This window comes from Mytilinidion resinicola (assembly GCF_010093595.1).
Source record: "Mytilinidion resinicola strain CBS 304.34 unplaced genomic scaffold BDZ99scaffold_1, whole genome shotgun sequence".
Lineage (NCBI taxonomy): Eukaryota > Fungi > Ascomycota > Dothideomycetes > Mytilinidiales > Mytilinidiaceae > Mytilinidion > Mytilinidion resinicola.
The window spans coordinates 1,356,895-1,369,448 of NW_022985437.1; the positions used below are offsets into that span (position 1 = coordinate 1,356,895).

At 53.5% G+C, this 12,554-nt stretch overlaps 7 protein-coding genes across 7 annotated transcripts; 6 read left to right on the plus strand and 1 right to left on the minus strand.

The window, feature by feature from the left end:
• Positions 1-1,117: 1,117 nt before the first annotated feature.
• On the minus strand, positions 1,118-1,923 carry BDZ99DRAFT_457010 (DUF427-domain-containing protein). Its single transcript, XM_033718591.1, has 4 exons — positions 1,658-1,923; positions 1,589-1,599; positions 1,312-1,484; positions 1,118-1,249 (listed from the first exon to the last, which is right to left on the minus strand). Exons 1-4 carry the CDS (start codon positions 1,736-1,738, stop codon positions 1,218-1,220), a joined length of 297 nt encoding a protein of 98 aa, XP_033584220.1. The 5' UTR covers positions 1,739-1,923; the 3' UTR covers positions 1,118-1,217.
• Positions 1,924-2,470: 547 nt separating this feature from the next.
• On the plus strand, positions 2,471-4,262 carry BDZ99DRAFT_493110 (uncharacterized protein). The gene is made up of 2 exons (XM_033723206.1): positions 2,471-2,523; positions 2,711-4,262. Exon 2 carries the CDS (start codon positions 2,930-2,932, stop codon positions 4,052-4,054), a length of 1,125 nt encoding a protein of 374 aa, XP_033584221.1. The 5' UTR covers positions 2,471-2,523; positions 2,711-2,929; the 3' UTR covers positions 4,055-4,262.
• A 646-nt stretch (positions 4,263-4,908) lies between these two features.
• Positions 4,909-6,818, plus strand: BDZ99DRAFT_493111 (uncharacterized protein). The gene is made up of 2 exons (XM_033723207.1): positions 4,909-5,085; positions 5,141-6,818. The coding sequence occupies exons 1-2, from the start codon at positions 5,037-5,039 to the stop codon at positions 6,676-6,678; spliced, it is 1,587 nt and encodes a 528-aa protein (XP_033584222.1). The 5' UTR covers positions 4,909-5,036; the 3' UTR covers positions 6,679-6,818.
• Positions 6,819-7,127: 309 nt separating this feature from the next.
• BDZ99DRAFT_565029 (uncharacterized protein) lies at positions 7,128-8,074 on the plus strand (the record flags this gene model as incomplete). The annotated part of the gene is made up of 3 exons (XM_033727426.1): positions 7,128-7,483; positions 7,543-7,957; positions 8,008-8,074. The coding sequence occupies exons 1-3, from the start codon at positions 7,192-7,194 to the stop codon at positions 8,072-8,074; spliced, it is 774 nt and encodes a 257-aa protein (XP_033584223.1). The 5' UTR covers positions 7,128-7,191.
• Positions 8,075-8,681: 607 nt separating this feature from the next.
• BDZ99DRAFT_457014 (uncharacterized protein) lies at positions 8,682-10,846 on the plus strand. Its single transcript, XM_033718592.1, has one exon. It carries the CDS (start codon positions 9,141-9,143, stop codon positions 10,590-10,592), a length of 1,452 nt encoding a protein of 483 aa, XP_033584224.1. The 5' UTR covers positions 8,682-9,140; the 3' UTR covers positions 10,593-10,846.
• A 595-nt stretch (positions 10,847-11,441) lies between these two features.
• BDZ99DRAFT_12090 (uncharacterized protein) lies at positions 11,442-12,514 on the plus strand. The gene is made up of 2 exons (XM_033712520.1): positions 11,442-11,721; positions 11,804-12,514. The coding sequence occupies exons 1-2, from the start codon at positions 11,610-11,612 to the stop codon at positions 12,214-12,216; spliced, it is 525 nt and encodes a 174-aa protein (XP_033584225.1). The 5' UTR covers positions 11,442-11,609; the 3' UTR covers positions 12,217-12,514.
• BDZ99DRAFT_457015 (uncharacterized protein) lies at positions 12,225-12,452 on the plus strand. The gene has a single exon (XM_033718593.1). The coding sequence runs from the start codon at positions 12,240-12,242 to the stop codon at positions 12,396-12,398; it is 159 nt and encodes a 52-aa protein (XP_033584226.1). The 5' UTR covers positions 12,225-12,239; the 3' UTR covers positions 12,399-12,452.
• Positions 12,515-12,554: the final 40 nt, after the last annotated feature.

A 12,554-nucleotide genomic window follows, 5' to 3' on the forward strand; every position in this document is an offset into this window, starting at 1 on the left:
GGACGGCTTCTCGGGGAACGCAGAAGGCTGTTCTGGAACATTGCTGTGGGTTCCATTGGGCAAGTTCTGCTGCCGGCTACCATGGATATTTTCCTCCATGGGGTGCGGACCAACGGTGCCATTCGGTGCATCGAAAGGAAAGCCCTCCGGGTCCACTTGTTGTGAGGTGGATATAGTCTGCTCCTTAGGCGGTGCTGACTGTTTAGTGCTGCCATTTGTATCCAACCGTAGCTTTTGCGCATTAGACCCCGTCTGGGTAGTCATGAGGGCAGACCGGGCGTGTGTGTAGTCTTTGCCTCTGGCGTTGACGCCATCTGCGCCGGTGAAGGGAGATACTGGGCGAGGGCTGAGAGTACCAGGCGAGACGCTGACGTCTCGACTGTCTGCCATAGCTCTGGAGATGCAGAGGGCGTGGAGAAGAACGAAGCTCGGAGGACTCGAGAACGGCTGCCGGGCAGACTGTCTCAAGTTGTCGTAGAAGACGCGAGCCTTCCTTACGCCTCAATCACGAGCTCTGTGGAGCTATGATGGCGACATGGACCTGGTGGGCCGGGGTAAATGGAGGTAGAGGAATTGGCGGCCGGAGTGTCGAATGCGTCGCCAAGGCAAGACGAGCAGTGCAGGGCGGATTGAGGGAGTTGTTGTTGAGCGGCGGTGATGGCAACGCGCAGGGGAAATTGAGCAACGATGATGGTGAGCGGACCACCAGCCGAGCCTGGTACGCCTAAGGAGGCCAGGGATGTGCATAAAACCGCTGGGCGGTGGGCAAAGCGGCTGCCAGCGTTCTGCCGCTGCTATTATCTTGCAAGCATCCACGCATCGTGGCATCCCAGATGTCACTCTGTCCATCCTGCCTCCTCCTTGCGGTTTGCCACGTTCAAGGTAACAGTCGATTCAAATCATATATCGATTACATACAAACGTGCTGGGCAGCATACTCCCATGCCCTGTTCAAATCTTCACAATAGCAGCTTTACGGAAGTCTACGGCAGCACACTCGAGAACAGGCCGCTTCACGGCCCCTATTATCTAAGGAAGGGATATCGCGATGGAGAAAGCAATAAAACCATACTTGAGTAGAAGCTTCTATTACTAATTCATTCAGTTCGTATCTCTCCGCCTTTTCCAGGACGTGAAGAACGCTTCGGTCTTGTTTCTTCGAGGCCTCTTACACTCTCGTCAGAACTGCAACAGCCAGCGTCCACCCTTCGCCTCTTTCATTCGGAAGTAATATCGACTTTTGTTTTGTCTATACTCTGTCAGCTCCAGACCTCCACGCTGCCGGCCACGACCGATCCGATTATTACTCACAGAACGCCACATATCCCTCGATATTTTTCGCCTTCTCCTTCACTTCCGGGTAATACCACGCCGCATCCTTCAGTTCTTTCCCATCAACTGCAATAGTATAGTAGGATGCATTACCCTTCCAAGGACAGAACGTGGTGGTGTCGGTAGGTGTGAAGTAGGACTTGGTAATTGAACTAGATGGTGCGGCATCAGCATTGTCTCAGATGATTACACTGCCAATCGCTTCACATATCAACAGTATGATAGTATGTGACGGGATGCATTTCTGGAGACTTACGAGGGCGGAAACTGCCATATCGCATTAGCAAGGTCATGTGAGAGTGCACCACAACGCAAACGAACTCACGTAGATATTGCCTTCCACCACCTCATAACTGTCCGTGTCTGCAACGACGGTATCTCCGACCTTTGCTATTGCGTGAGGCATGGTTGCTTTCGAAACAGTGCTGGACCTCCTTTGAGCGTGCGGAAAAGATCTTGCAAACAGCAGATGGGCGTCGAAAAAAGCTTGCTGTGCACGTTTCATAGACTGGGGAAGACGACAGCTGGTCAGACAAAGGCGTCTAGCTATTATTTGTAGGTTCGAAAGGCTTGGTAATTCATATATGATGACGCACCTTATGGTAGTACGTGACTGCGGGGTCGATTTGGAATCATCGCGGGGCAATTTCGTACTTCCAAAGCATGATTACTCTTTCCATCGGAGGCTTTCTGCACGATCAGAGAGTTGTGCCATTCGTTGCGAGACGTCTGAATACTCACGTACGCACAAGTTCGAAAAGGCTCCGAGCTCCCTGGATTGTTAAAGGTAGAAAGGTCCACGGATAGGTCTCAGCTCAGTTCATCTCTCAGCTCTATTACAGTATTCGCAATGTGTGGGCGCAGTACGTCCATAGGATTTCCTTGAGACTTTGGACCCCAGAACAGTCTAGTTCATTTGGTCCTGTTAGGCCTGCCTGTAGCGATATCGATGTTTTGATGAGAATCTAGAATGATGGGTCAAGTTATGGGTCACATGGTGAGTCTGTTTGCGCCTATGTGCCGCTGGCTGAGGTACCCCAGCGAGCTTGCCGGTTTTTCAAAATGATAGACTTCAATCGCGTTCAGATTTATGAGAGTTTGTTGACGCGCCCATGACAGCGGCAAGACAATTTACACAGAAATGTGATGAGGTTACTGTAGTTGGTTTCCATGGGCCATCGCTCTATTTCGGTAAGACGTTTCTCTCCTCTCTTGATACTCCATAAAGGTGGTGAGTCAGCAAGCTCTTGTATTTCCTGCGTGTGTACACGTATCCTCCACTGAGGTGGCCTGGCGAGCTTACCGACCGTTCAAAATGATGGACTTCCATCACATGCAGGTTTAGAAATTAGGTCCAGGCGCTGATGACAGTTGCAAGAAGCTTTACACAGGTCTGTAAAGAGGTATCTTCCTTGAGGCTGCATCTCTCACGAATCGCCCAATCGGGTTAGCGCTTGTCCAGTCCTGTGGTTCTTAGGTGACGACAACCAAGGTTGGAGCGCACCGCACAACCCCACCTCCGCCTGCTCTCGCTGCTGAGAGCGTCGCGTTTCACCCCAGTTAGAGCTCAGTCGTGGGTCCTAGGTCGTCGGTGGAGATGGCACCTCATCGTTTGTTCGTTCCACGCTCAGTAACAAACCGCTACTCGCCGTACAAAGCTGCGACCAAACCAGCTCGCTCTTTGACCACGAAGTTCTCATCCCGAAGCAGCCCTGTCAACTCCTCCAAAAACGCGCCTGAGATCTCCACGAATATGACTCGCGATCAGGACGTCGTCGCCGCCGCCGCGCCAAACAAAGCTCTATCTTTGCTCATGGGGAACCGCCCTCTTATGAGGCAGGCACCTCTCGTGAGCACCGTGAGCGCGATTGGCCTCCCTACAGAGATTTGGCTGGAAATTGGCGACTTCTTGGGTCTATTCCCCCCAACTCACAAACAAAACCCACATGCGTCCCGCAAGCGCGACAAGGCTCTCGATGCAAATTCGGACGTATGTGGTATGGAGTCTACTATGATCAAGAACCTCAAAAGGGCCCATAATCCTCGCATATCAAGAGACATCGACATACTATTGGCCCGGTTCCTCTTGAAGTCAACTTTTGCGGCTTACTTCAACAACACGAAGAACATTGGCTTCATTCGCACATGGTTCAACGACATTGGCGACGCTCAGGACCCGGCAGAAGACGAGTACGGCGTCAACTGCATCCGCGACATCGTTTTCTGGACCGGTATTCGGATCACCCCGTGCCGTGACTACGACAGCTACGTCAGAATTCGTGTCGTGCTAGACAAGAAAGAGTCATCGTTCAAGATCACGACGAATGCGCCTCGTTATCAAGAAGAACAGACCGGCAAGATGCTTGGACAAGTCCTAGAAGCACTGACTCAATACCTGGACGCTTCAGTTCGCAAGAGATTCGCCGGCTACTTCTATCTGGACCTGAGTGACTGGCAGGCCATCTTGAAGATACTGGTACATGAAAGCCATTGGACAAGCATTCAGCACTTGGCTAACCTACCTGTGCGTTTCTGTAGGAGACTGGCGAAAACGCTCATGTTGAGGTTCCTCGGGTTGACGCTCATGTTGAGTCTCCTCGGATTGACACTCATGTTGAGGTTCCTTGGGTTGACACTCACGGATGGTTTGTGGATTGACATAACACACAGGGGGCTTCAATGGCAGAGCAAGCCCACGGAACTTGAACTGGCACAGGCATGATTAGCTAAGGGTTGGTAACGGCTGGGGGCCTTCAGGTGGGCCAGGCGTTCCGGAGTCCATTTACCTTCCCTTGTGCCTCACACCCTTCTTCGATATCAAGAAGTTGATCTTTGTTCACAATTGTAAACTAGTACTTGGGGCCCAGATGCATAAAAAGAAAATGCGGATGACGATCATGATATATCATCTTGTACTAAATTCAATTCAGACTGACTACAGTGTGTACTGCTTCGCCGCTATCTGAGGGGCTTCAATTCATCCCCAGAATCTGATTCTGATTCTGACCGGAAGGTCAAGTTCAGACGGCTTATCAGATGCGCCACGGCGCTTAACTGAAAGTGACTTAGTCATGCTCAGTCAAGAAGTATGTAGAGCTATAACCCTACCTGCGTGCATTTGTCCCCACCGTTCGAAGTCCTTCGACAAGTTTTTACAGATCTAGACGACGCATACAGCAGCCCCTTTGAACGATATGTAAATTCGCCAGCCACCTCAGACGACGGTATCTACCGCTACAGAAACGGGACATTGGCATATTTACATCGGATTTTCTGCAAGCTCGGAGAACTGATATCTTATGATCTATGCTCCTGAACGAGAGTAAGTATAGATTATTCCGTCACTACATCACTAAGCATACTGCATATTGACGTTGAAGTCTCAACGGCGATATTCCGCACCATCCCCACTATTTCCGCACATTTCGAACAGCGCACCAATCGTAACGCAGTTGCTACTATCGATAAGGCGCGCTACCAAGCTGGAAGGAGCAGGTCTAGCAGACTTATGCAAGGGGTGGAGGGGAAACTTTTTGGATGTCCGGAATTATGCTCTGTGCCGCAGGTCATCATCTTGCCCCTTCAATTTTTCTCGTTCATGTAAATATATATATAATTGCCTTGAAAACGCTTCTCTTTTGCTCTCACTATCTAAATCTTACTCCCTTCACTTTACAATCTCCCCATCTAATAGATACCCCGCCATGAACTCTTCCCAGTTCCGAGAGGCCTCCCACGCTGCCATTGAAGAGAGTAAATCTCCCCAACTTCAAATCCATTGCACTGACCCACTAACCCCAACCCTAAGTAATACAATACTACGACACCCTCGCCTCCCGCCCAGTCCTCTCGACCGTCTCGCCGGGCTACCTCCGCCCTCTGCTCCCCAATGGCCCTCCTCAGACGGGGGAGTCCTGGCCCGCGATCCAGTCCGACATCGAACGCGTCATAATGCCGGGCCTCACCCACTGGCAGTCGCCCAACTTCATGGCCTTCTTCCCGGCTAGCTCGACCTTCCCTAGCATGCTGGGCGAGATGTATAGTGCGGCCTTTACAGCACCGGCGTTCAACTGGCTGTGCTCGCCCGCGGTGACGGAGCTGGAAACGGTGGTGTTGGACTGGCTTGCAGGGCTCTTCGCTCTGCCGGAGTGCTATCTGAGTAAAGGAGAAGGAGGCGGTGTCATTCAGGGGAGCGCGAGCGAGGCGGTTGTCACGGTCATGGTCGCAGCGAGAGAACGGATTGTGCAGAGGAGGTGCGGGCACATGGAGGATGGAGAAGAAAAGGAGCAGAAGATGGGCGAGGAGCGGATAAAGCTGGTTGCGCTCGGGGGTGAGCACTCCCACAGCTCGGTGCAAAAGGCTGCGAACATTGCGGGCGTCAGATTCCGCTCCGTACCCGCACCGAAGAGCTCAGGATTCAGGGTCACAGCTCAATCACTCCGGCAGAAGATCGAAGAATGCAAGAGCAAAGGGATAGAACCCTTCTTCATGGGCCTGACTCTCGGGACGACTAACACCTGCGCCGTCGACGAGTTTGAGGAAATCGTGGCAGTAGCTAAAGACTATCCCGACATTTGGATCCATGTGGACGCAGCCTACGCAGGGGCAGCGCTTGCTCTACCGGAGTATCAGTATCTTGCGGCCCCTCTCGCTGCTTTTGACAGCTTCAACACGAACATGCATAAGTGGCTGCTAACGAACTTCGACGCAAGCGTTTTGTGGGTGAAGCAACGCCGCTCTCTCACCGACGCACTCAGCATCACCCCCTCATACCTCCGCAACGAGTTCTCCGACTCAGGCCTCGTCACCGACTACCGCGACTGGCAGATCCCGCTAGGTCGCCGCTTCAGGGCGTTGAAGATCTGGTTCGTGCTCCGAACGTACGGTGTCGATGGCATCCAAGCGCATCTCCGGAACACCATCAAGCTCGGCGAGCTCTTCCACTCTCTCGTCGTATCTAGACCCGACCTCTTCACTGTCGTTGCTGGACCTGCATTCGCGCTTACAGTGCTAACTGTAAACCCGGAGAAGCGGGGCGCTGCGAGGGGCGCGCGGGTGACGCCAGCTTCGAGCCCGGATCCAAACCACGAAGCGTATCTGAATGACTTCACGTCGGACGCAGAGAGCCAGTACTTGGCTAATGCAAATGCTGTCACGAAGGAGGTGTACGAGAGAATCAACTCGGGAGGGGAGTTCTTCTTGACTAGTACGACAATGGAGGGAATCTTCACGATTCGAGTTGTTAGTGCGAATCCGATGGCCGAGGAGAAGTATCTAAGGCGGGTTTTCGATGTGCTAGTGGAGACGGCCGAGGGAGTGCTTGCGGCAAGAGAAAGGGGAAAATAGGTTGCCAAATGAAGGCGATCGGATCACAAGGTTTTCGATCATTGATAACTTCTAGACATGACAATGAGTCATGATGATTTCGGTCTTGCTACGTAGGATACCATCTGCATATAGTTATAGAATAGAAAGGCTGTCCACTTTTAGTTCTTGGTGTGGTTTTTGGGACTTGAAGAGCACCGTGCAAGGACTGGTCAATTGCGGGGAATGTGGCTGAACTACCTGTCCTAGATGGGATTGACATTTCAAAATTCATGGAGGGCAGAGAGAGCATGGAGTGCAGGGAGTTACCTATCTAGGGGAGATCCCGTGACATGGGACTAAGGGTCCATTAATGACGTGCATGACACTTTGAACGTAGAGTTGAACGTAGCATTGACGGAATACCAAACCGACAGATGTAAGTCGTGGATCTTCGCATATAAGGGTCTGTTTTCTTTTAGATTTAACTTGTAGATTCTCCTATTCTCCTGAATATCTAATAATCTCTATCCCAATAATTCATCTATTATCAAGATGGGCATCTCTCACAGTACCGCGCGATACCTCGCCCCTGCGTCGTTTGCCTATGACTTCGCACTCCAGCAATACGGCATGTTTTCATCGCCGAACATGAAGGACATCCACGACGCAAACCTCGCAGCATTCAGCCCGCAGCCCTTCGCCATCGCCGGCTTTTTCTTCCCCCAGCAGATCTTCCAGCTGGTATGGCTCTACAAGCTCTGGAAGGGCCAGGGGACGCGCGCAGAAGTGCAAGAAATGACCAGCTACGCGCCCTACTACATCCTTGGCAATGTCTGCATAGGAAGTGAGTTCCATCCCAACTCGGCCTACCCTCACTATTCACATCCTAACGCATCTCGCCAGCATGGATGTTCTTTTGGAACGCCAACAACCTCCAAACCTCCAACGTTTTCGTCGTCATCAACACCCTCTCCCAGCTCTTCTTCATCTCCACCTCGCTCAAGCCCATGAACGTCAACTCGACCCCCTCTATCCTCACCCACGTGGTCGCCAAGACCTTCGCCGGCATCGGGGTTCTCGACCTCCTCCACAACACCTCCGCCGCCTACTTCAAGGATGTCCCGCCGAGCACGCTCGTCAAGATCGTGACTGGGGTTGGGTTCGCGGGCGCGGCTAGTATGAGCGACTGGATCTTCGGCGGGTGTCTGGTGTACGACTTGGCGGGGCTCGCGGCGGGGCAGAGCGGGGGCTGGAGGATGCTGCTCGGAGCGTATGCGGTGGGCACGGCGGCGATTGTGGCGGCGAAGAACCTGGTTTAGTAGGTGTGATTGTGCTGGGGTGAGTGTGGAGTGAGGCTAATTGTGGCAGTCCGCCGTATGTAAGGGAGACGGTGGAGGTGGGGTATGAGGGGGTAAACCAGGAAGAGGGCGTGTAAGAAGGGTGCGTGGGATCTGGTTGTTAGTTGGAATGTCGGGGCGATATCCGTGCCTGTGTAGGAGTCTATTTGTGAGTCGAGCGCGATGGAAGGAGTGGACCTCGGCGACCGGCCTGAGGCGCGCATTTCGGCGGTAGAATACTCGGGAGGGAATGAAGGAGACTTCCTGTATAACACGGGGCAGGTGTGTGCAGGCGACGGTGGATGTCGGCATGAGTAATAGCGTCTTCTCGCAGGCTCACGATGCAGCGCGGAGGTTGTCGCGTGCCTGGCCGTTCAGGGTCCGGTATCGCCAATATCTCGCGGCTAACGCGTTGCGGCTTATCAGCAGCAGACCGCCCACCACCACGCTCTCCGTCCAGCTGCCCCAGTGACAGGCCGCAATCACTCACTTATCGCGCCCCGATCGCCGCCCAAGCCAGATCATGCGCGAAACTCTGGGGCTTCCCGCCGCCGCTTCCTCATCATGCCTAAACCGGCCATCCGATGCCGAGGGCGTCCACGAGAGATGCAGCCCCCTCGCTCACATACGGCTCGAGTCGCTCTCCTCGTCACGTCCTGTCCTCCTCTGCTTTGTTCTTCTCGATAGAGTTTCGCTGCTGACTCCCTTCTTGCCAATCTGCCCATCATTCCATTTGACTCATTCTTACTTCCTTTTGCTGAGCCAGGCGCTTATCTCCGGAACCCCAACTGTGCAACGTCAACATATACCTACAGCCTGCACCCTGCACCCGATATCTTCACCTTACTTACTGGGAGAGAAAGCCTATTTTCAGGACCTCGGACTGCCTCCTACCGCAAACTTTGGCCTTCGTCGACCCCTATCAGCTGCATTCCGGTGGCTGAGACATCCGGAGCTGAGTTCCAAGACCAGTCACCACCTGTCCTCAGCATCTGACTGTCTGCGGCTTCGAGAGAGACCAGGGGTCGGGGAACTGAATCTAACGAAGCCAAGGCAGAAGGGGGTTGGAGGTGCAGGCAGCGCGCGTCTTATAGATAGCTCCTGTTCTCCCATACCGGGGTTGCACACGACATCGATCCCGCAATCCCCTCCGCCTATGACACCATGTCGCAATACTCTCCCCTCCACTTGATCTCGCCCGCGTTACCTGCCCACTGCGAACCTGACAACGACTTCCTATACCGCGTCTCCTCGACCTTCCATACCTGCGTGCCAACAAACCTCGCATTCATATCCACCACCTTAGGCACGTTGAGCATAGTGTCGTGGCTTTTCGCCCAGCTACCCCAGATATACAAGAATTATCAACTGAAATCGACATCGGGACTGAGCATATTCTTTTTGGCGGAATGGCTACTTGGGGATGTCTCCAATCTGCTTGGATCTGTATTCACTAGACAGGCGCTTTGGCAAATAATAATCGCGGGTTATTATTGCTTCGTGGATTGCATGCTGGTGGGACAATGGATCTGGTATCAGCAATTGAAGCATGGGAGACCTCTCCGGAGTGCATGGGCTCGTTCAAATAACAACTCGGATGCCACCGGTGACAGAAGAGCTGGAATGGAAGAAGTGCTAGAGGGTGTTAGCATTGGCAGCACCCCTACTACCACCAGGCCTGATACGCCAAGCAGCCAAACCAAGAAGCCCCAATCCTCCAGTTCGAGTTTAAACGTCCCTGTGCACCGCTCGAACCCTATGGACGTTTTCCGGATTCCGAATTTTGCCCGCTCGCCGAGCTCTACCAAGGAGAGGTCGAGCGCAAACAATACGCCCACACCGACGGACCGCACGATACATCGCATTCGAGGTAACTCGCCTATGCCATCGCCGAGAACAGTTCTCTACATCTCGCTTCTTCTCGCCCTAGTGTCCAATACTTCCGCTTCCCCTACCAAGCCCACCCTATCCATCTCCATGGAGCCCATAGACTCTCATATCTCTCCCATCGAAGCCGCCGGAACAATTCTTTCGTGGCTCTCCACCCTCCTTTATCTCGGCTCGCGTCTCCCCCAACTCTATAAAAACCACCTTCGCCGCTCAACCGCCGGTCTCTCGCCCACCCTATTCGTCGCAGCTTTCTTCGGAAACCTGTTCTACTCATCCTCCATCCTCACCAATCCCTGCGCTTGGCACACGTATGCACCAGGCGAGGGCGGCGGCTGGGTCGGTCCTTCCGGATCCGTCCAAGTCGACTGGATTGCGCGCGCGACGCCCTTCTTCCTCGGTGCGGCGGGCGTGCTAGTCATGGACGCCGCGGTGGGAGTGCAGTTCTGGTACTTTGGGGACGAAGGCCGTGGACGAGGTAGCGAACGCGATAGCGAAGTCGTGGTCGTCGTCGATGGATCGGAAGCTGACAGAGAGCGAGGTGCGGACAGCAGAGGCATGCGCTGGAGGTGGCGTAGGGTCAGCGGGTGGATGAGAGGCTGGGTGCCGAGTGTGTCTGTTGCAGGGACGCCGAGGGTCGGCAGCCCCAATCCTAGCATCGGAAGCGGTCATGAAGGACGGGCGTTGTTGGGTGGTAGTGGTGGTGAGAGGAGCTATGGGGGTGTTTGAAGCGGCATTGTTGGATTGGGGTGATGCATTACATCACTATCATAATCGGCGCTCGGGATCATTTTCGTGCATGGATGGACGGCTGCATTTGCGCATTGTTGATGTATGCAGCTTTTTTATTTTGGCATTTCGGAAATTTGGGGGACGCCTGTATCAGGGCTGTACAAAGGTAGTATGGTGTTGTTGGATATGATATTTATCGCGCAGTGAATAGACCAGAGTTGGGCCACGAATAGACCTTATTATTACAAGAGCCTTGTCGACTTGTGTTTCATTTTGGAATGGTTGTGAACTGTTTCAAGAAGTACTCGAAGATTCTAGATATCTCGACATAAATAGTACCGCTCATCTCCAAGCCGTAAGTAGTCAAACGATTCTCATTCTCTGACGTCCCTAAATACAGAACCAAGCCTCTTGCTCCCCTCAGTTCCCTGCATTATACCACCCCTACTTTAAGCAGCTACCCCTGGTGCCCGGCCAGAAGCTTACCTAGAATAGCGCCCCACCACCTCGATCCTATCTAGCGCGGCCCATTACCCTGACTATCAACAACCTCACTCACATGCAGCCTTCAGCTCAGATAGCACCCCAAGCACGAATCGCGCTCCGGGCTTTATCCGGATTGGATCGTCAGTCGGCTCCAGGTCCTGAACATGCATGCCTTGATGACCCAGCCCTGGACAGGTTGTTGGAGCTAGCCCGGAACGGATAATGGAGCATATATGTCTGCTCACCAGCCCCCGGCTGGGATGTTCGGGGCACAGATTGCAGAGCTGCAGAGCCAAGAGGGCCAAGAGGATCAAGCCATGCGACGAAGTATATATAGCGGGTCTAGCTGCAGGAAGAGTGAGTTTCGTGCTTCGCTGTCTGTTTGTATCCTATAAAAATCCGCTCTATTATCCTACCTTTGTACCCATTTCTTAAACTGAACCATACCACAAACCGCCCTCTACCGCTCTCTACCCCATCCTTCCTCTAAAACCCCTGAAATAAACAATCTCCCCCAAAACCCCCACAATGGCCTTCTTCAAAAAATTCAAAGAGCAAGCCGAGGTGCTGAAAGCCTCCATGGACGACAAGAAAGAAGAGAAGAAGCATGAAGGGGGATATCAGCCCCAGGCGCAGTATGGTACGGCTCCCCCTCCCTCTTCCGCCCATTTCCCTTTAGTCCCATAAACTACACTTCAGCTTCCTCTAACTCACTCGACCAGGCGAGCAACAGCAACAGCCCTACGCCCCTACGCCCCCTTCCGCTCCAGCTCAGCAACAGCTCCCGCCCGGCTGGACCGCGCAGTTCGACCAAGGCAGCCAGCGCTGGTTCTACGTCGAGGTCGCGACGGGGCGCTCGCAGTGGGAGGCGCCGTTTGCGCTGCCACCGGGCGAGGGGCCAAAGGGGGAGCATAAGGAGGAGAAAGAGAGTAAAGGGGAGAAGGAGAAGGAAGATCCCAAGAAAAAGATTATCAAGGGGATTGGCGGGTTGTTGAAGAAAAAGAAGGAGAAGAAGCGCCGTGGAGGGGAGCGCGGCGAGGAGCGGGGCGAGGGGGAGTATGGCGAGGAGCGTCGGGAGGGAGAGTACGGTGAGTTAGATATGTTTGGTGTGCTTTTGGTGCGGATTGCTGACTGAAAGATTCAGGGGAAGAGGGCGAGATGTCAAGCAGCGACGCCGAGTCGGTTGCGTCGGCTCGAGAGTCCCTGCGAGAAGCGGAGGAGGCGGCTGCGCGGTCCGATGCTGGGAGCAGCGAGCGGGAGGAGCTGGAGGAAGCGCGGGAGGAGTATGCAGAGGAGGTTGAGGAAGCTGAGGAGTGATGGCTGAGTTGGGGAAGTTTCAAGCGTTGGGGAAGTTTAGGTGGCTCTTTGGACTTTAGATATCTAGTGAGCATGCTTGTCTTGAATGGATAGATTATGGATCCCGAAATTGAGGCTGAAGCGATTCGTACTAGATGTACACACTTCCAGTGTCTT

What these genes read in the sequence shown, in the direction of transcription:
- BDZ99DRAFT_457010 (XM_033718591.1), bottom strand. Translation starts at nt 1,738, where the DNA reads ATGCCTCACGCAATAGCAAAGGTCGGAGATACCGTCGTTGCAGACACG. An exon ending in CGAGGGATATGTGGCGTTCT is followed by an intron (nt 1,250 to 1,311) that starts GTGAGTAATAAT and finishes GACAGAGTATAG; the next exon opens with ACAAAACAAAAGTCGATATT.
- BDZ99DRAFT_493110 (XM_033723206.1), top strand. Translation starts at nt 2,930, where the DNA reads ATGGCACCTCATCGTTTGTTCGTTCCACGCTCAGTAACAAACCGCTAC.
- BDZ99DRAFT_493111 (XM_033723207.1), top strand. Translation starts at nt 5,037, where the DNA reads ATGAACTCTTCCCAGTTCCGAGAGGCCTCCCACGCTGCCATTGAAGAG. An exon ending in CCACGCTGCCATTGAAGAGA is followed by an intron (nt 5,086 to 5,140) that starts GTAAATCTCCCC and finishes CCCAACCCTAAG; the next exon opens with TAATACAATACTACGACACC.
- BDZ99DRAFT_457014 (XM_033718592.1), top strand. Translation starts at nt 9,141, where the DNA reads ATGTCGCAATACTCTCCCCTCCACTTGATCTCGCCCGCGTTACCTGCC.
- BDZ99DRAFT_12090 (XM_033712520.1), top strand. Translation starts at nt 11,610, where the DNA reads ATGGCCTTCTTCAAAAAATTCAAAGAGCAAGCCGAGGTGCTGAAAGCC. An exon ending in TCAGCCCCAGGCGCAGTATG is followed by an intron (nt 11,722 to 11,803) that starts GTACGGCTCCCC and finishes TCACTCGACCAG; the next exon opens with GCGAGCAACAGCAACAGCCC.
- BDZ99DRAFT_457015 (XM_033718593.1), top strand. Translation starts at nt 12,240, where the DNA reads ATGTCAAGCAGCGACGCCGAGTCGGTTGCGTCGGCTCGAGAGTCCCTG.